This window comes from Elgaria multicarinata, chromosome 8 (assembly GCF_023053635.1).
Source record: "Elgaria multicarinata webbii isolate HBS135686 ecotype San Diego chromosome 8, rElgMul1.1.pri, whole genome shotgun sequence".
NCBI classification, from domain to species: Eukaryota; Metazoa; Chordata; class Lepidosauria; order Squamata; family Anguidae; genus Elgaria; species Elgaria multicarinata.
In genome coordinates this window covers 65,913,363-65,934,900 of record NC_086178.1, presented here as the reverse complement: position 1 = coordinate 65,934,900, position 21,538 = coordinate 65,913,363, and the positions used below count along the sequence as shown (strand labels likewise).

Here is a 21,538-nt window from a genome sequence, read left to right as displayed (position 1 = left end):
TTGCTCATTCTGAACACACAAAGGTTTATTTCATTTGTGGGCATTAGCACACTAATTTGGCTGATTTTTCTTCTAATCTAGTATATGCAGGCAGGGTTCAATCTTGAATATGATACTAACATTCTCTTGTTATTATTTGGATGCAATGCTAAATGTATATAAATATATAATGTATCCCCTTATTTAATGTTAATTGGTGATATAATAGAAATATCAATTATAGGAAATGTTTTAATAGCAATATTAATTTCAAAAATAAAGGCAATTTGAATTTTAATGATTCTATAGATAAAGGCAATTTAAATTTTAATGATTCTATAGATAAAGGCAATTTAAATTTTAATGATTCTATAACAAGGAGAGATTTGTGTGTGAAAACTGGGGTGGGAGAGGTAAATCTACCAGATCCAACAATTCAATTTGTAGTGCAAACTTGCAAAATCTGCATCCCTCCATGCCCCTTTTGCGGGTTGGGCAGGTAAGGGGGAAAAAGCCTTTCCCATGACAGATCTATTTTGGCAAGGAAAAGAGTGGGGATTCTATGAACATTAATAGTCTAGCAAAAATTTTGGTTGGGCATTTGAACTACTGAGCAATATGTCATAGGGGGAGCTTAGAGGATGGGAGAACTGGGATCTTGCTTCTGAGTATTTTAAAGGGAGGGGTGTCAAATGTTACATGCCCATGACTTTTGCACTTGAAAAGGGGTATGTGTATTTTGCAATGGGCATCCCTCATTTCAAAATGTAACATGAGAATCAACCTTGAGACTGGGTTCACACATTCAGAGCCCCTACACATGAGCAACTGCTTGTGCATTGAGATTCCTTTGCAAACAACTAGACTCAGCATGCAAACGTTGCTTGAGCAGGGGTAGGAAACCTGTGGCCCTTCAGTTGTGCTGAACTCCAACTTCCATGAATGTGGCCAATGGTCAGGGATGCTGGGAGCTGTAGTCCAACAACATCTGGAAGGTTGCAGGTTCCCCATCCCTGTGCTAGAGGCATTCATGGCATTGGGGTTGGGGCTAAAAGCAGGGCTACCTGCTTCTACATGGTAAGACCCTACATGCAAGTAAGTGGTATTTCAAAATGGATGAGTGGTATATAGAGTTGTTGTTGTTGTTGTTGTTGTTGTTGTTATTGCTACATTTATATGTAGCATATATTGCAAGAAACCCAGGGTGGCTAACATGGTCCTCTTCCTCTTCATTTTATCCTCACAACAACCTTGTGAGGTAGGTTAGGCTGAGAGTTAGTGATTGGCCCAAAGTCACCCAGTGAGCTTCATGGCCCTGGCAACTAGAACCTGGATCTCCCTAGTCCCAGTCCAACACTCTAACCACTATACCACACTGGCTCTCTTGCCTTGGCCTTCGAGACCCAATAGCAGTTTTGCTGTGAAGAGGCAGATGGCTTCTTACACAATAATTTGTATTGAGGTGCCCAAGTAGGAAACGAAGATGCTTGGATATATTATTTGCTGCCTGTCTCTTTAAATGCAAGGGACTACAGACAGGGAAAACATCAGGCCCCTGCTTCTAATTTAAAGGGACGAGCAGGCTGGTCTTCTCCTTTGCCTGTAATAGCTGTTTGAAATGCAGAAATCAGCAAGTGTCAGTGAAGCTATTTATATCATGGAGATTAAAAGCATTATCATCTGATAACAGCTGAAGAGCAAAAGGTAAAAAGAACAAAGAAAACTTCCAACCCTCCCTGACACATGTGGTGTTTTGTACTTGGATAGTTTTACTGGAGTGCATACAGATGGTTGCGAAAGAAGCCACCCTGAATTTGCTTAGGACACTCTTGGATCTGGCCATACATGTCCTCTGATTTTGTGTGTTGTTTATATGGACTTTGGTGATTTTTCTAGGAGTTTAGCTTTTTTTCATTTTATCTAAGAGAGGCTTTGTACAAATTGAGTGGTGTGTCAGTTGAATACACAACTTACATCCCAAAACAAAAAAAGAAAGAAAAAAAGAAATGACTTTTTGGTGGTGGCTCCCAGGCTGCCAAACCCCTAAGTTTGCCCCCTCTCTGCCATCCTTTTGATGGCAGGCAAAGACCACTTTATTCAAGAAGGCTTGGGCCTGTAAGTGGGGGCTGTTTTTATTCTGTAATGGTTATGTTTTTTTATTGTATTTGAATGTTTTGTTATTTTAATCTATTTTAAATTGTGGTGTTTTTTTTTGTAAGCTGTTTTGTGTGCCACTTTTTGTTAGAAAGGCGGGGTAAAAAACAAATAAATAAATGACTTAAATGGCCATGGGACAAGGCCTTACTCACAGTTCTTTCTTTCTTTCTTTCTTTCTTTCTTTCTTTCTTCCTTCTTTCCACGTAGGTCATCCAAGAGACAAGCGGTCTCTGTCCAGATGGGCTGTGTGAAGGGAACCAATATGTTCCAGACTCCCAGCGGCTTTGTTATCCCAAAGTACGTCTTATCTCTTAAGAGAGGTGATGCTGAAAGAGTAGCTTTTAAAATCTTCTGTTGCATCATATTATTCTTTTCTTTTTAAAAAAAGAAAAAAGAAAAAATCCCATCTGGAAGTAACTTCCATCATCAAAACAGGAAAATGGTTGAAACTTACATATGAAGAAAAATCAGCCCCTTTTTTTGCTGAAAGAAGCACAATTGGAACACCGTCAATCTGCCTTTCCATTCTTTAACATCAACACTTCTTTTGCAACCACTTGTTTCTCTAATAGGTTTGTTTCAAATAGGATTCTGGTTTTAGACTTAGCTGATTTAGATTTAGCTGTGTTCAAACCCAAATGAAAGAGTTATATAAACAAGCATTGTGGAAGGGTGTGTGTGTTTTGGATATCATTCTAGATAAAAGACAAAAGCAAACCAACTAGGTGAAGCAGAAACTTCTTTCATTACAGATGTTTACGAAGTTGCAAGCTGTAATGATTTTACTGAGTGCAGAATTGTAGCTGGAAGAAATATGACCAAGCCATGGGCCTAATCCAGATAAATGATTCTGAACAATAAAAATAATACCTAGTCATATGTGATTTTAAAAAACCACATTTTAAATACATATGTATCTTGGATTTTTTTAAATCTAGACTAAAGCTGGGATGATTTGAGATAGAACATTTTTTGTTAGCACCCATGTAGCTACCAATGTAGGGCCCAATTGGTACATTCCTTTTCAACATGGTTTGGCTACTATGAGAAGATGTTTCCCTGCTAATTTTGTATGGTCAATTCTTCTTCTGAATAAGCCCAGTACAAGGATTTTGGAATCTGACTGTGACCTAGGGATCCACTAAAAGCTCAAAAATTCCTGGGCGTGGTAAATATTTCTCATCACACCATTAAGAAGGACATTTCACTGGACCAAAAGGGGATTTTATAGAGCTTTCCACAATATAAACTAGCATTACATGATATTATACAGCTAAGCTGGGCGCTATCAACATGACACCTAAACTACATAGAAACAATCACAACTAGAAAGTCTTACAGCATGTGGTAATGAGGACATAATAGTTAACTCTAAAAATGTAGTTAATTTGAGCTGGACACAAGTATTGTTGCATTAACATATCCCATAAAGCTTTAAAGGAAATATTGGGAGTCCATATAAGAAAGGAAGATTGCCTCCGCTTAGAGCAACTGCATCTAGCAAAGAGAAACAAGTCTTACTAAATGCTTATTATAGAGGCACCTCAAAAGCATATTTCTCTATGTGCCAAACACAGTCCTCTATGGAGAAAACTCAGTTTGCATTCCCACCAGTGCCGGCTCCAGGTGGGAGGGCCCTTGGCCAAGACACCCTCAATGAGTCTGTCTCCTCATCGTCATTATCTCCAGCTGGTATTGTTCCTCACTCTCTTTCTCATCATTACTCCCACTTGCTTGCTTGGCAGGCAGAGAGCCAGTGAGCAAGTAGGCAGTGGCATATAGTGCTCCATTTTCTCACCACTATCCTTGTCTGGGCCAGAGCAAGAGGTAGGTGACCAAGGAAGTTTGAGTGGTGAACAGGAGGAGCAACTCAAGGAGGCACTGGTCATTGGGACCCTGCGGAGTGTGTTCACATACAGGTTTTCTTTTGTACATTCATAGTTTCTGACATTGAGTGGGTTAACACACAATGAGAAGTTACCATCGGGGAATTTTTATGCGGGGTTTTTCGTTGTGGTGGTGGCCGCCATTTTTAATATTCAAGCTGTGGTGAGGGTGCATTGTAGCTTCACTGTACAAAAGAACCCAGCAAGGATGGGTTGTTGGGGTGCTTGACAAGCTTCCCACAACCTTAAAACAGTCCATGAGATCTGGGTGGCTTGTCAAGCTCCCCAACAACTCATTTCCAAAACATCAAGATACAGTGTGCCCCTGCAGCAGCTTGAATATTCAAAATGGCAGCCACCACAGCAGTGAACTCCCCCCGGTACAATTTCACCCATGGTGGCTCCTTGTTATGTGCAAACCCACACATGGTGACCACTCCTGAGCTAATTTTGGCAAATGTAATTCCTCAGAAGAGAGAACAGTATTTCCGCCAATGCTTTGTTGCTGCCACATCCTTGGTTCTATGGATCTCATTCCTGCTTCTTGTTTGCAGGTGGAGCCATCTGAGAGATATTCAGGGGCATCAGAAAGCGGAAGCAGCACTGATGGTCACATAGAGCTGATAGAAACTAAAGATGGTAATAGCAGTTTTAGAAGCGAATGTGATTGTTGAGTTAGGCAAAGAGGGAAGAGGAATTGGAGCGCCTGTCTCAGTTATGTTGAGCTTGTAGGTTGCCTGGTTGTACTGAATTAACTAGAGCTTGTCTGCTGTATTCATTTCCCCCCAATTAATAAAAATAGTGTAATGTGAACCTACATAGCAACATCATATGACATGGGTCATATATTTACAGTCTGATTCATGGAGACATGAGCTGGTTTAGTGAACAATAAGCTTGGAAGATGGCAAGCTGCCTTATACCAAATCAGAGTGTTTCTCAACTAGTCCAGTTTTGCCTATTCTGTCAGTCAGTGGCTCCCCCAAGATTTCAGGCAGAAAGAGGTCTTTCCCATTATCTCCTACCTGATGCTCTTAACTGGAGATACCAGGGCTGAATCTGGGACCTCCTGCATGCAAACCATGTATTCTACCACTGAGCTGCAGTCTTCTTCCCAAGGGAGAAAACTCAGTCCTCTTTGGCCCTTTGAAAATGAAGGGGTAATATCCCTACTTCTTCTTCCTCCTTGTAGTCAAAGGGAATTTTGCCATTCAGATCAGTCACAACAGGAATTCATTCTTAGGCCATAGCTAGACCTAAGGTTTATCCCTGGATCGTCCAGGGGTCAAACCTGTTCATCTAGGTGACACACAGGGGATCCAGTGCTCAGGCAGGGGCGAACCCTGGATGATCCCAGGATAAACCTTAGGTCTAGCTGTGGCCTTAGACTAGAATCCTAAGAGTGCATTGAACTCAGTGGTACTTGAGAGTAAGGACATTTTGGATCAGTTTGTTAGCTTGGTCCCTTTTTTTCTGTGACTAACATTGCTTTACAACTGTGCTTGCTCCCCTAAATTTTTGATCAAGTGTGGATGTATGGTAAAGTTCTCCTAACCACTTGGCGGGATATTAGATGGCCAGCATACCATCAGGTTACATGTACTCTGAGCTTTTCTAGATGAGGCTGTTAAATGAGCTGCTTCTGCTTCCAGATTGTTTGCAGAATTAAGATTGGATCTCCACACTTCCCCCCTCCCGTTCATTGCCTTTCTGTATTTTCTGGTACATAACCTCTAGATGGCACTGTGGTATAGTGGAACAAAACAGAACAATGCAACTGCCCTGGTGGAGAGTTGTATTTTGTTTCCACAAAAAACCAACAAACACAAACTTACTTGTAACACACAGGAGTGAAAATGGATGATGATGACATTGTTTAAAATACCCATAACCAACCATGAGTAAAGAATGGCAAGTGTACAATAAAAAAACCATCTAGAAAAGCTCACTGTGCTAAATTGTCATGTGTATTCATAATAAAGGTAAAACAAGGTAATGGGTAAGGATTTAGTGTGAGGAGAAACCAAAATGTTGACTTGAAAAAAACAACCACATTAGGGATGGGTGAATGACCTGTTTGCCTCCTGAAAACAAACAAACAAACACCTGGGTTTTGTGAGCATTCCTTGCAAATATCTGGGAAACTTCAAGTGGTTTTTCAAATACTTGAAAAGGAACATTTGCAAAACTCATATGGCAAAGACCCCCTTCTCCACTTTGCAAGCAAAACAAATACCTTGCCTTTGTGAAAGGGGGAGGGGCTTAACTAGCTGCAGGGGAGAGCCCAGCTATCAAGCATGCATGCAGGAAGTAGGATGGGCCTGCTTGACCAACACCAAACCTTGCTGAAATAATGCTTCTCATCATGCTCAGAAGCATCATTTCCACTGGGCTCCAGGGATTTGTAGTGCTCTCTGCCTAAAGAAAACCCCAAATACCTGGATCCTAGCAGGGAATAACACTTCTGAGCATGGTCAGAGCCTTCATTCCAACACCTTTTGGAGTTGGTTGGGAAGGGCTGCCCACCTGTCTGGTGGTTACTTTGCCCGCACCCCACCCACCTTGCCACAATAAGGTTTTGCTTTGCTTGTGTAAGTGGGTGTTCCTGTCATGGGAGAGTTCGGAGTGATGCGCAGAGGGGTGCAACTTTTCAAGCCATTTTTCCAGCCTACACGTTTGAATGCTTTCCCCTGTCCCTAACTCACCTGCTTTTTGGATGCCACTTAAATGTATCCTGTGTGGTGCTTCCAAGCATAAACAGCCAGATATCTGTAGGCACTGAGATAAGACATTTCTCTTTCTTCAGAAACTTGCAGGATGCCTGGAACCCCCTTTCTGTTACGAGTACCCCATGGTTCGTTTTGGAAGTGCCACACTTGTTCACAATTAATTTGGGTTCTGCAAGTGTACAGTATTAATTCTATACGATTCTAATGTACTGTATGTCCTGGCTGTTGTTTTAGAAATTCAGTGGTGCAATTTGATATATGTCTTGTTTTTATTCATTTCTTACTATTTTTAGCTAAGAAGAAAGGCACATCTGGTTTAAAACTGAGCAATTTGATGAACCTTGGGAGAAAGAAATCAGCCTCGCTGGACAGTCCTGAGAGATCTTTGGACACTTGTAGTAAGTGACCTGAAAGGAACCCCTTTAAAACATTTAGATTTTATTTCAGTCCCTGCCACTAGCAGAAAATGCCAGTCTAGATAGTGATTTAGAGGTAGCCCGTGGATGCAGCCAGAGTTAAGAAGGCTCCAATGCTCCTTTTCTCTTTACTTTTTGGAAAAGCAAATTAGTGAGATCTGGACCTTTTAGTCAAAAGAATTTTGTGGGATTTCAAACTTTTAATGAACAAGATATCTAGGTTTTTGGATACTCCTGTCTTATTTCTTACTCAGAACCTGACCAAAAGTCCAATTTTGACCATCTACCTTTATATTATTTATACACCACAACTTGCCTTCCAAATAACCCATTCTATATCAGAATTTGGCTTGAAATCTGCACAGTTTGCCAGCCTGTAGTATATGATAGAACTGTCTTACCATTGACAACAACCAGTCCAGATCAAACGCCCTGCTGGTCTAAAGAAGAGGGCACTTTTATATTGGTTCCAGGTCTCGCTAGGAAGGTAATGTTACTAAAGGAGTGCACTGATTTTTCCCCAGCATATCTAAATGTACTAGTGAACAGCCAGTGGAAATCTCGATGGTGCTATGTGAAGGATGGGCAGCTCCATTTCTATCAAGACAAGAACAGAAACAAAACTGCACAGCAGCCTCTGAACTTGATAGGCTGTGAAGTTATCCCAGACCCAAGTCCTGAACATCTCTACTCATTCCGTATCCTGAATAACGGGGAAGAGCGGGCCATGTTAGAGGTATGGGTCGTCACTCTCGTGGAAGTAAGCAACACACTTGCTCAAAGTGCCATACAGTTGAATGGGTCAGTCTTAAGAGCATAGCAGCAACCATTGCCCTGAGGAATGTTCATGTGGATTATCTTCCCTTATGTGCACTGCCTGTTTGAAGTAATTTACACCATGTTGCTGAAGCTGATTTCATTGAATAGCATGGAAACATAATGGAGAGAGCTGCCCCGTCAAGACGCCGCGAGGCGCCTTGCTCCCACACTTACGTTCCTTCCCAGCATTCCCGCTCTGTAAAAGTTAAAAAAAAAATGGGGGGGAGGAATGAGGCAGCCAGAGGAGGACCCAAGGAGGGGGACTCCAGGTGAACCACCTCTCCTCCCTCTGGCTGCCCATTCCTCCCCTCCCCTGATGCATTTTTATTTTTATTATCTGTATCTGCACAGCTATGCAGATACAGATAATACAAAAATTTAAAATGGGGGAGGAACAGCACAGTTTCTCTCCTCCACCCATGTTTTGTTTTTTGTTTTTTGTTTGCTTTTACAGAGGCACGGGGGGGGGGGGGCTCTCCCTGTCCAGCCCATGGCGCCCAATCAGGGGGTGCAATGGGCTTGTGACAAACCTCCACTGCCAAAAAGACAATTTTGTGAACATTATTTGCACACTTCATTCAACACTCTGCTTCATTCAGTGCTGTCCTTCCACAGTTCTTTGGCAAAATATAGAATGCTCATCATGTGAACAATATGTTATGTACAGAAATTATAATATATTATTATTATTTGATGCATTGGTTTTAAACGTTTGAATTGGTTGTATGTATTTTATGGTGTTTTTATTACTGTTGTACCCTGCCTCGATCCAGAGGGAGAAGTGGGTAACAAATAAATAAAATTATTATTATTATTATTATTATTATTATTATTATTAGCTAGCCTGGTGGGATGGATGGATATATATCTCCTGCCATTCCATTTCTGTCCTGGCTGTTATGTATTTTATAGTATATTTGTATTTGATGTTCCCCACCTCGATTCAGAGGGAGAGGAGGGTAAGAAATAAATGTATTATTATCATCATCGTCGTCGTCATCAAAAGAAATGCTGTATTCGGTGGGCAGAAATTATGGAATCAGTTACCTAGGGAGGTTGTGGTCTCTCCCACACTAAAGGCAGGTGGACAAGCATCTGTCAGGGATGCTTTAGGGTGGATTCCTGCATTGAGCAGGGGGTTGGACTCGATGGCCTTGTAGGCCCCTTCCAACTCTGCTATTCTATGATTCTGTGATCTGCTATATTTTAATCGGGGATGTATAAACTGAAATGTCACCCATCTGATCTGGATCTTGTAAACTGTTGCCCTGGGACTGCAGAGCTGAAAACTGCACACTCTGGTCTCATCCATCAGCCAGGGTAACAAGGCACCACTAAGAGGCTGCACCCCCTTCTTGCCAGGAGTTAAATCATGGCAAAGGGGAGACCGGCCTGGCCCCATTCATCAGCCAGTTCCAGCTTTCCTCCTCCCTCCTCTTTTCTTTTTCCTTTTGAATCGTGTGTTGTGAGACTGTGGACAGAGGGACTGTCTTACCTTTCAATATGAGCACAGCACTTAGACAATGTTAGGCAGTTCCTAAGTGTTCAGCGACAACCTGACATGTTTTCTGAAATAAGCAGCCAGCTGGATTAAGCAGGGAGGTTATAGGGTAATGGGTTTTCCGCACCGAAAAGAAAAGAGCTCTTGAGGCTGCTGAACAAGATCAGTGTCACTTTAGTAGAGTTACCTTTAGTTTACAACAGCTGTAAAGCTGAGTTGGGAAAAGACCAAGGCCATAGCTAGACCTAAGGTTTATCCCTGGACCGTCCAGTTGTCAAACCTGTTCATCTAGGTGACACACAGGGGATCCAGTGCTCAGGCAGGGGCGAACCCTGGATGATCCTAGGATAAACCTTAGGTCTAGTTGTGGCCCAAGTGCTTCATATCTGTTACTTTCACTGGCCTTGGATCAGAGTTGTTTTTCTTCCCTGTTTACCTCTAATCTTAGATCCTCTGACATCAGCACCATTATAGTAGTAGGAGGGAAATGTGACAAATTTCCTGCATTTTGTAGTGGGAGGAATTTTTGCAGCCAACAACAGGGCTGGTAGGAGCTGCCAGAGACTATGGGTTTTGTCTTTGTTTAGCAGATGGATTGCTGAGGTTGGTGGAACCAGAGGTTATTTTCAAATTATCTTAATCCATGACGCTAAGGCAAGCTGTAGACGCAGCATTTTGTTTGTGCTTACTAGGAGTTGTAAAATCATTTCCCACAAGCATGTCAGGGTGCTTTAATCAAAGAATTAATCAAAATAACTTTGGGGCCCGCCTACTAGAGAAACTTTAGAAAATCAAACTGGTGCCCTCTTCTGGTAAAATAATAAAAATTAAAAAAAGACAATTGGAATCACTGAAAGTACAATTGGTGCTGTCTTTTTCCCAGGTAGCTAAGCTGTCGCCTGTTCAGACATGCTTACCCACAGTTCAACAAACAACCCATGATTGAAAACAACCCACTCAACCACTGAGCATGGGTTAGCGTGTTGTGTGAATAGCCCCTTTCTAAGGTTGAGGCTAGATGTGTTATGGAAAGTGTGTCTAGCAGCCGTAATAGTTGGTTTCTTCTTTGGTTATTTCACAGGCCAAGTCTTGCGAAGAAATGGGCCATTGGCTCGGTCTCCTTTTATCGGAATCTGGCTCAAAAACAGACCCTGAAGACCTTACCTATGATTACGTTGATGCGGACAGGGTTTCCTGCATTGTCAGTGCAGCAAAGAATTCATTACTGTAAGTTACTGGGGTGGAAGAAAAGCAGTTCAGACTGCTTTTCTTATAGTTGATTTCTACTTGTTCTTGACCCCCCCCAAAAGAAGAGGCTTTTACTGGAAAAGGGTAAATGTTCAATTTGACAAGATTGTAATTGCTAGCAAAAAGAAGCAGCAGGAAATGAGTTCGCTGTGGTATGTAAATGCACGCCATGCAAGGTACATTCAAATGAAATATCCGCTGCATGAGATTGCCATGGTACCAAAAAAATAAATAAAAGACACCTTGAAGATTACTATCACTTATTACTTTCTGATGTGGTAATTAGGTTCGATACAATGTATCTTTCTTTGGCTATTTTTATAACCTGTAAAAGAACAATGTGAAACATGAAGGCTTGCTTTGTATTCCAAATTTCTTCACTAATGCAATATATTATAATCTGGTATGGATGTTAATCCTACCTGCTCTGTTTCCTCACCAACATGCATATTCTGTTATCATTATGCATTGTGTAAGTTTGGTTTTTGTTATTGTAGGGTCATGATTTTATGGCACCTCTTTACAAATCCCAAAGACAAAATTAACTCTGTCCAAGAATCCTCCAAAATAATTCCCACACTAAATGTAAAAAAGAAGTTATGATGCAATCACCTGCTCCTTAAATTCACTCCTGCAAGCTTAAATCTCACTATCAAGACTCAATGCAGATTGGTATACATTTAATACATTTATAGCCCTCCTTTCTTCTTAGTCAGCATATATGAGGTTCCATGGATGCAACATCCAGACATAGGAAGTTGCCTTATACTCACCTGGTTTGCACAATCATGGGGGGCGGGAATAAGCCACCATGACTTATTTCCCCTCCCTGCATGTGCTGTGCTCATTAGCATAATTGCCCCCAGCAGCTCAGCTTGTCATTTTGTACAAACCTGGCCAGGGTGATTTGTTGTCATGGATACCAAGCCATCCAGAACCCTACAACAGGCCATTTCTCCTCCATGGTCAGGTGAACCTGGCCATTGAATCAATATCTGCGTGCAAAATATGTGCTCTACCACTGAACCACAGCTGCATTATACACCCTCAGACCATACATGGCCTCTGATTTTTAGTGGGTCAAGGGGAGGTTATCCCATACCTGATGAAAAAAAGGGGGGATGTCTCTGTTGCCGTCAATGGAGACACCCCCACTTTTTAAAAAAACTTCTAGGGGTGATTTTGGGAAACAAATGGTGGAGGGAACCTTTAAGTTCAGCACTGTGGTCTTGAACCAAATGGGACTGCAAGCGTTTACATTTGAGTAAAGTCAGCTAGATGCTATGTATTAACGAAATGTGTAGTATGACACTTACAGGAGGGTGGTCCAAGATTACACCCCCATCTCCTGCAGCTTCTACACTCTCTAATGGCACATCTGCTTTCATCTGTTCCAGGCTAATGCAGAGGAAGTTCTCTGAGCCCAACACTTATATCGACAACTTGCCAAAGGAAAAGGCAGAACTAGAAGAGCTCTATGACGACGTGGACGTTCCAGATGCAACAATGGTGAGTTTTTGCAATGGAGGCCATTTTGTTTTTCAGTGATCCCTGCTTATGATAATAATGTTGGGAAGAACAAGTGATCCTAATCACAATTTGTCAGAAATTTGCCTTCTTTCATGTCTGTAGCCTTTCTTAACGGTTGGTAATAACGAAACGGGGTTTTTTAGTTATAAATTCGTCATTAAATTTATATCTGCAATACTAATACTAAGGATTAAAACAGACGTTGCTTTAAATTTGTATCTAGCACCTACGACTTTAAAAAAAATACTCTAAAGTAGGCATAGGGGCCTGCTCTGGATCTTTAAAGCCTCCCTACCCTCTACGCTATGGTCACAATTCAAATCAGGAATGGGGTGAAAGAGAAGACATAGTTGCTAGATACAGATTTAAAGTAATGTCTGTTTTGGCTCTAAATAATAATAATTGGCCATGTTGATGACTCACTGCCATATGAAGGTCTCTCTCTTGTTCTTAATGGGGGTGCAGGTATTGGCAATTGTTATAACATTTAATCTTTCACAGGAGGAAGTGCCCCAAATGGAAAGTAAATGTGAGGGGGTGCCGGACAGAGTCTATCTAGACCTCACTCCACTCCCATCCTTCCTGCACAATCCTGGCAAGGAGCCACTGTCCCCTACAGTTTCTCCGTCTTTGCAACGAGCCACCAGAAAGAGCTCGACGGGTTCTGAGAAAGACTCGGTGCTACATAAAGAAGCCAATTCACAGAGAAGATCCGTGGAGACTCCGGACCAGGTAGTGTACAGAAAGGAATCGGAGGGACTGGAGAGGAAACATAGCTCAGGGGCGACGCATGTGCTTGGCAAGCAGAAGGTCCCAGGTTCAATCCCTGCTATCTCGGATGTGGTGATTTGGTGGGTGACGCGCCTTCAAGGGATATGGCCAGCTGATGTAGGCAGCCTAGAAGAAGTGGTAGGAAGGAGCAACGAGGATTGGGGCTCAGGCCGAGCAGCCAAGTCCTGCTGTTGCTGTTCTCCTGGAAGTTTTAAAATGAAGTGGTTTTGCCTCTATAGTTAGATACGGCATGTAGTTTAAAGGATGATGTAGCAGCTGATGGGAAAGATCTCTGCCGGAAACTCTGGAAAAGGCACTCAGAAGAGACAATGCTGGGATAGATGGACAAATAGTCTCATGCTGATTAAAGCATCTTGCTATGATCCTAAATCCGAGGTGCAGAACCTGAGGCTGGCGGGGCGGGGGGAGCATATCCGGACTGCCCAGGGGCCAAATCTGGCCTTCCAGGAATCCCCAGATGGCCACGCCTCTTCCCCTGACCCCACACCCTTTGTGGCTTTTGTGCAGGGTTGGGTGTTTGTTTGTTTGTTTTTTACCCATTTTAAAATGTTGAAATGCCTCTCCTGAAGTTTTGAAGTTCTCAATATTGTGGGGGGATCCACTTTCTTACCACAAGCTCCCAGTCTTGGATCTTTTCCCGTTCAAAGTAGGTTCCTTCAGACAGTGACGAACAGAGACCACGTGATTTTTAATTGAAAAGAGAATGTCATTGAAAATAATAGGTTGTATTGAAACACCGCCATCTAGTGGCAGAATAAAGACCCATCATAAATAGATACTGGATTATCTCTGTTTTAAAAACAACCACCATAGGATTGCTGGGGAAAAGGGCAAGAGATGTCCTGTTTGTTTATTACGTGATGAAATCGACCCACAAACTTCCAGGAGTGGCCAGTCATGAGCATGATATAAATCACTTGTTTAGAGACCTCCTTAGTTACTGGCAATAAGAGGTTTTAATGAAATATGCAGGTATTCTTGGTTTTTGGGCCATAACCCTTTTGGGTTTTTGGCCTCACCACTGGAATGTGAGCTTCTCCGAAATAAAATCCGGCCCTCAGGCTGAAAGAGGTTCAACATTGCCCCTGTCCGAAATGAGCAGCCAGCTTCAGCTAGTCACTCAATCTCTAGAACAGCCTCCCCCAACAGGTTGGACTACAGCTCCCGGGATTCCTGACCATTGGCTGTGCTGGCTGGGGCTGATGGGAGTTGAAATCTAAAATCTCTGGAGGGTACTAGGTTGGGGAAGACCACTTTCAAATGATTCTTTCTCATTCTGCTCCCTCAACAGAGACCTCCAGATATAGATGAGCTGCTACTACTACCACCACCACCACCACGGACAACCGTGGTAAAAATCCAGACCCAGCAGCAGCAAATTGCCTTTCCACAGAGTGGCCCTGAGAGTAAAGACCCCACCACAACCGTGGCTGCACCCAAAGAAAAAATGGACCGGCCCAAGGTGGTGAATACAGGTGGGTCTGCAGTCCTAACTCTTTAGACAAGCGCTTTAGGATGAAGCTTTACAAGTCGAGGTGGGGACTGTTGTCACTCACTTTACAAGCCATGTTAAAAAGTACTGTGCTGGTGGATTTAGCAGCCGAGATGCGGAAAGGTCCGTGCAGTTATGAATAAATAGCTGAATTGGCTGCCACCGCTGAGTCTGGTTTTGCATCTCTCTTTGCAGCACCTGTCGAAACCAAACTGGGCAAGAACAGGACAGAGGCTGAAGCAAAGCGGTTCTCGGAAGAGAGGGATCGCCTGGAGAAGGAAAAAGAAGAAATCCGCTCTCAGCTGGCCCAGCTTCGGAAAGAGAAAAGGGAGCTGAAAGAGATGCTGATAAGCTGCACAGGTGAACGTCCATCCCCCGCCCCCCTCATCTCCATGCAGTCTGACAAAGTGCCAACTTTTTCGAACATTATGTGCTGCTGGCACGTTTAGTGAGCCAGCAAGGTGAGCATTGACATGGCAGCAATCTGGATTACCACTGGTCTGTTGGTGTCCTGAAGATTGTCAGTAGAGGCAAAATACGTAGCCTTTGTTGGCTCAAGAGCTGCATCTGAGCTACAGAAGAGCTGCAGAGAGGATAATATATGGATGCACTTGTATATAGCATTGGATCAAAAATCCGCCAAGGGCAGCAGGCAGCCCAGCGCTAGGACAGGCTCACGCCCAACTGCTCTCAAGCCTTTGGGCTCAGGACTGCCCTGACACGTGTCCTTTGTCCTTTTCCCCACTGCTTTTACAGCAACCGCCATGAATGCAGCAGAGGGAAATATGCAATTTCCCCAGCCTTGGGAAAATTGTGCTTCTCTCTCCCCCCACAAACAGATGGGGGCCTTAATGGCACTATTAACAGGGCATTGAAGGCCCCCATTGGTAGTGGTTGGGAGAAACACATGATTTCCCCAAGCCTGGGAAAATCCACTCTAATGGTGGCCGCGACCATTTGAGTGGAGGGGGAAATGGGTTTCTCCTCCCCGCCGTGCCAATCAGGGCCTTAAAGGCCCTCTTAAGAGGACCTTTAAGGCCCCGATTGGTGCATTGGGGGGTGGGCGGAGGCAAAGCACACTTTCTAGGGCCTCCAAAAAGTGCACTTTGCCGAGGGCTTGGGAGGCTCAAGCAGCTTCCTGAGTGCTCAGCAAAGGCTCAAGCGGGGCTATGTGAGCCAGGCTCAGTGAGCTCGTGGGGTGGACCCCCCAGGAGTTCTCTAAGGGTTACTTGTATATGTGAACGCAAGCCCCAAAGTACGTAGCAGCCTCTTTCAAGCCAAGGGAAGGCACTCCCCCCCCGCCTCCCATCTAGCACCTCCCCTGGCTTGAAAGAGGACTATAACTTGGGTAGTAAACCTGCCCTGGGAGAAGCTTTTCCACCATCTCATGGAAGGAGAAAAAAAAATGTGTCCCCCGCCCTTCACCTCTCTTGACCAAGGGTGGGAGGAGGTCACACCCACTTCTGCAACTCTTTGTGAGACAAGAAAGAAGGTGGGAGTGGGAGTTGAGTTCTGATCCTGGCAGCGTGGCCTTCCCTCACCTGCCACAGTCACAGGAGAAGGCAGGAGGGGGGCAGGATGGAGCGGGGGTGTTGCCCAATGCTTAGCACTTACTGGATTTCTGCAAACACTTGCTTCCCTTGGCAGACAAGAGCCTGCTGTCCACCCTGGAGCAAAAACTGAAGGAAATAGAGGAGGAGTGCAAAAGGAAGGAAGATCAGCGTGTGGACTTAGAGCTGAATCTTGTGGAAGTGAAGGAGAATCTCAGGAAAGCAGAGTCTGGTCCTGTTACACTTGGCACCACTGTGGATACCACACACCTGGAGAATGCAAGCCCCAAAGTACGTAGCAGACTATTTAAGAAGCAGCAGCAACGCTTGTCTTCAGTAAAGGAAATTAGTGGAAGCCTAGCTCCGCAATAGAGCTATACTTTGCAAGCAGAAGATCTCAGGTTGAATCTCTGGGATCTCCAAGTAGGGTAGGAAAGAATCCTGCCTGAAACCCTGAGTGCTGCTGCCAGTCAGTGTTGACAATACTGGGCTAGATGGGCCATGGGTCTGTCTCAGTCTAAGGCAGCTTCCTATGTTGCTAAATCTACAGGTGGTTCAAACTACACGTGACACACAAGTGAATCCCTTTTGCATGTGTGCTTTTTACAGTGTAAAAGGGGCCAGAGGGAGCAACGTTGTGTCAAGATGTCAGGACGGAAGCAGGGGGTATTTAACCCCCTCCTCCCACACCATTCCCTCATTCAAAACTGCACACACACATACACATACACACTGCTGGTGCTGGTAGCAAGTCTTTCAGCCCAAGGGCTGGACTTCCTCAAAGCTCTTGGGGCCACATGGTGCGCAGGGCTGAAGGCAAAAGGCCAGAGCCCAACACACCAGACTGCTTTAGCCTAAAACACTTACTATGCGTTTGGAGAGGCATTTTCCATTGTTTAGATGTGGGGGGATGGCACAAAGGCTGGCAAGACAACCGAGATCGGTGGATGGGTGAAAGAGGGTAGGGCCAGGGGGAAGGGGTGTGGCCATCTGGAGAAGCCCAGATTGCTGGTTATGGCTCCCGGGCCTGACGTTTTGCATCCCTGCGATACGGACACCTGTCTTTTCTCCACAGGCTACTAGCATGGCTCTGAGTTGAGAAAAATGGCCTCATGCCAATTTGCTTTAAAAAAATAGACATTGGGAGAGATCCAGTTAAAAATAGACATTGGGAGCGATGCAGCTTTTCTCCTTTAGTCAAAGCGAAGGTCTGCAGGTTTGTAGGTTTGTGGACTTTTAATGAGATGTTGCCACAACGTATTAATCAGAACTATGCTTAAACCCACATTTTTGCCCTAGCTCTAATTAGATTTGCTCCCCTTCACACACACACACACACACACACACACACACACACACACACACACACACTTTCTGGCTATTGCTCAGAAGTAAAGCCTGGGAAAAGTTCTGTTTCCAGCTATGGCCAGCCAAATGCTTCTGCGAAGCTCATAAGCGTAGAATCGTAGAGTTGGAAGGAGCCTATAAAGCCATCAAGTCCAACGCCCTGCTCAATGCAGGAATCCACCCTAAAGCATCCCTGACAGATGGTTGTGCAGCTGCCTCCTGAATGCCTCCAGTGTGGGAGAGCCCACAACCTCCCTAGGTATAGAATCATAGAAGGGTGTGTGTTATCCTCAGCACCGGGTACTCAGAGTCATATTGCCTCGGAACATGGGAAGTGTGAGCCGGCACAGGTGAAAAGGTAAACAAGGTGAAATAGTGCAAGAACGCAGGCACATGAAAGTGACCAGAGGTTGACGTGCTAATGAAACAGAGGTGGAAATTGTGGATGCATACCACGAAAAAAAAGTAGGTGCGATGGAGCTCTTAAGTTCTGTGAATGTCTTTATTCCTCATATAGACCCATTCATGGAGGAGATATCGATCACTTACACTGAGTGAAAACTTAGCAATTTAAACTAATGACCTCACAACATCTTGTATAAGTGGTTTTCGTAAGTCACTGGCCATCAACAGACTAGATACAACCTTAATGTGCGCTTATACTCAACTTCACAAAGCATCAACAATATGGAAGGGAGGACTCCCCGATCTCCACTGTGCAATGGATGAAATGTGTGGCTGTTTTAGTATACTTCAGTTCACCACAACCATTTCCTTTCCCCACAAACACAGATGAAAGCTGCCAACACGATGAATGGCACAGAAAACTCTCCAGTCAATTCAGCAATGGCACTAAAAAACCGGCCTTTATCTGTCATGGTCACAGGGAAAGGAACAGTTCTTCAGAAAGCTAAGGTAAGATATATAAGAAGTAATTCCATCTTATCATAATGGGTTGGAGTTTCGCAGCACCGGGCCTGCCTATTGGCTTGTACTAAGTTCTGGTCTTTTCCGCTCAGATTTGCCACCCTGCTCAGTTTTGGAATCCTTATGGTTACAACCTCTTCCTAAATGGGTGGCACTTGGTTCTCGACGTATTAGAATTAAAAAAAACTCTCTTACAATTTTGGCTGCTAGAGAGGGATGGCATATAGTATCATGCCAATCACAGTTTGACCCATTCTCTCATGCAAAATTGACTTTATGGGGAAATCTGGATTTAAGAATTGGAAAGAAAATGTTCTTGTGGAGGACACGGATGGATAAGATGATCTTTGGATCAGATAATAGGTTCAGACGATGAGTTTTTGTCATTTTCTGATTTACGCGCTAACTATAATTGATCTACTACAGCTGAATGGCAATACTTGCAGTTGCTGCGATACTTGATGGAATATAGGTTCAGTCCAGCTGCTTTTACAACTTCAGAGCCTCCATTATTGTTAGAAACACTTATAGCAGCTGAATTGACACACAACACACACACACACACACATGTATATGTGTGTGTGTATTATTATTAGCTTTTATACAGCTAAAAGACTTCTATTATCATGTTAGAAGGATAAATGCTCACTTCCAATAATGCAATGGACTGAGGACTTAACAACGCTCTCAACATTTGAACGTGTGTTTTACAGGCGTAAACTGCGATTGGATATGGATATTTGGTCTGCTTTTCTTGAAACCTATGCATAAATCTCTCCTTTTAAAAAAATTAATGGTATATCTGATGACAAATTAGGATATTCCTGTATATATAATGTATTTTCTTTTTGTTTTCATGATTTTTTTGTTCTGTTTTGTTGATATTCACAATATTTAAAAAAAAAAATTAAGAAAAACCCCCATAAAGGGTTGGCTCCAGACTTAGTCCTAATTAGAGTAGACCCATTAAAATCAATGGGTCTTCTTTAATAAGGACAAAATCTGGATCTAACCCAAGTAAACCCTACAGGAGGGTTTAAATGAATAAAGTTGGATTTCTTTTAGAACCCCAAGTCATGTTCTTGTATGGATTTTTCTTTTCCTTGCAGGAATGGGAGAAGAAAGGTGCTAGTTAAGAAATCACAGCATCAAGAATGGGCTTAAGACTAGAACTGGACATTCATGGACTACAATATTCTATTGCCTCTGGCTCAAAAGGTCCAGATGAGGCAACGCATGGCAAGCCAGTATGCCGTGTCATTTTGTCTAGAAGAAATTACGGGCCTTGGCCAGATTCCAGCATGGCCTTCATTAGAATAAGGATATTGCTCCTTTTAGCAGAGAGTTAACACAAGTGGAAATGTTGCTTCTAACCCAACTGATATCATGAACATGTTGCTGTACATAAGGATGCTTTTGTGTATTTCTACTTTGGTATTTTATTATTGTCCAATCCAGGATTTGTTGTTAGCAATAGAACATGGAGTAGTGGCTTCCAGCCAGATCTGTTTAATCTTTCTTTGATACACCAGGGGAGTGTTTGGGGGAGGTCAGGGGTGGCAGGTAAATTCAGACTTTTCCTTTGGATAAGAGCTTTTCTAAACAACGAAGAAAATTTGGGAGAAGCTCCAGTGTACCAAGCAACTCAGCTAAAAAGTAGCTGCTGTTAGGTGTGTGCAGAAGACAACCCGATTTCCTATAAAGAATTCTTGACAAGAACAGAGTCCAGCTACGCAAGTTCCACAGCCTAACGTTGGTGCAAGGGACAGCTCTCTGCTGGAGAACTAGTATCACTTGTGGCCCAGGGGGTTCATGAACACCAAGGCATTCCAGTGAGCTCAGAGAACCTCTGGATATACAAGGACTTCCCAGTGGACACCCACTGTGTGCAAACATCTGTCCTGAACACTGAAGTGAATTAAGGCGCTGTGCATTGACTGTGTGGCTCAGTTTGTGGACTGAGACCAGAAAGTCATGTAAAAACAGATCACAATTAATTCTTAAGCCACTGCAACTGTCATTGGCTCACACAGCTAACAGGCTAACAGTGATTTAAAACACAGTAAAGGGATGGCATTTTTTTCAAAATGTGTTTTAAGACCCTGAAGATACACTTTACTGAATTTGCAATGCTTCAGGGTTGGATCCAGACTTAGTCCTTCTTAGAGTAGGGCCACTGAAATCAATGGGACTTAAATTAGTCATGCTTAACTTACGTCCCATTGATTTCAGTGGCCCTACTCTAAGTTGCTCTAAGTCTGGATCTAACCCATATAATAGTGTCCTATCTGAGCAGATGCCACGGCATTTGATAGTCTGTACAACAGTCGGTGTGATGCTTATGCTGTAGGAATGTTACCTTGACATGTGGGGCGGGGGCGGGGTAGGGGTAGAGTTTACCCAAGTATTGTGAATGTAATCACACTAACATTATTTGGAAGAGTAGGGAACTTCCTTCTTTAAGCATATTTTTATCATTCATTTTCTGTGAACAAAAATATAATTTGAGCAAGGTAGAGCTTGACAGTATTGTGTTCAGAAAACTCAAGGAGGTTATGGTGAAGAGTTAGGCACAGAGTTTACTACACCAAAAATGTCAGGTTCCTGGATTTTACCCTTAAAGTCTGAATATGAAACTTTGTCAAAGCAGATGAATTATTATTAAATGGTTATGGCCAACAGAACCCTGTGCTGTAAAAAACACGGATGTGGGCTCAGCAGCGTTACTATCCAAGGACCTTTCCAGACAATCATTTTCTTGTGCAACAAATGTGCACTCATGTTAATTGTTGCAGGAACTCTAAACATCTCTCTCCTGGTTAGCAAGTTTATTGTGTGGAAGTAGCATGTTCCCAGCTATTAAAGCAGTATTTGTCACAGGGAAAATGCTGTTTCTCCGGCTAGCACATATATTGCTGGGTATTGCCATTTGAGCACTATGATCAAAAGTACCTATTGACTAGCACCCATAATGTCAGTGGTAATCGTATCATGCTCCTTCCATTGTGTCTGTACTATTTTAGAACATTTTAAAGGATAGGATCTGTTTTCATGCTGCATTCTCCCTCCCCACAGGGTGTGCACACATAGGAGGCCACCTGAGCAGTCCTCTACGCAAAAGGTCTGCACATGCGTCAGTGATTGACTGGATTGTGCCCTATTATT

At 43.3% G+C, this 21,538-nt stretch overlaps 1 protein-coding gene across 2 annotated transcripts in view; it reads left to right on the top strand.

The window, feature by feature from the left end:
* Window positions 1-20,747, top strand: part of AFAP1L2 (actin filament associated protein 1 like 2) — a 114,154-nt gene extending 93,407 nt beyond the window's left edge. The window contains exons 8-19 of one of the 2 annotated variants that reach the window (XM_063132694.1): window positions 2,344-2,433; window positions 4,577-4,661; window positions 7,045-7,149; window positions 7,692-7,903; window positions 10,569-10,714; window positions 12,133-12,244; window positions 12,767-13,021; window positions 14,349-14,532; window positions 14,745-14,909; window positions 16,197-16,390; window positions 18,239-18,361; window positions 19,483-20,747. In XM_063132694.1, the coding sequence (XP_062988764.1) occupies window positions 2,344-2,433; window positions 4,577-4,661; window positions 7,045-7,149; window positions 7,692-7,903; window positions 10,569-10,714; window positions 12,133-12,244; window positions 12,767-13,021; window positions 14,349-14,532; window positions 14,745-14,909; window positions 16,197-16,390; window positions 18,239-18,361; window positions 19,483-19,509 (1,698 nt within the window). In that variant the 3' untranslated portion in view covers window positions 19,510-20,747. The remainder of the gene's footprint in view (window positions 1-2,343; window positions 2,434-4,576; window positions 4,662-7,044; window positions 7,150-7,691; window positions 7,904-10,568; window positions 10,715-12,132; window positions 12,245-12,766; window positions 13,022-14,348; window positions 14,533-14,744; window positions 14,910-16,196; window positions 16,391-18,238; window positions 18,362-19,482) is intronic. The other variant, XM_063132695.1, reaches the window with a different exon arrangement.
* The last annotated feature ends 791 nt before the right edge of the window (window positions 20,748-21,538 follow it).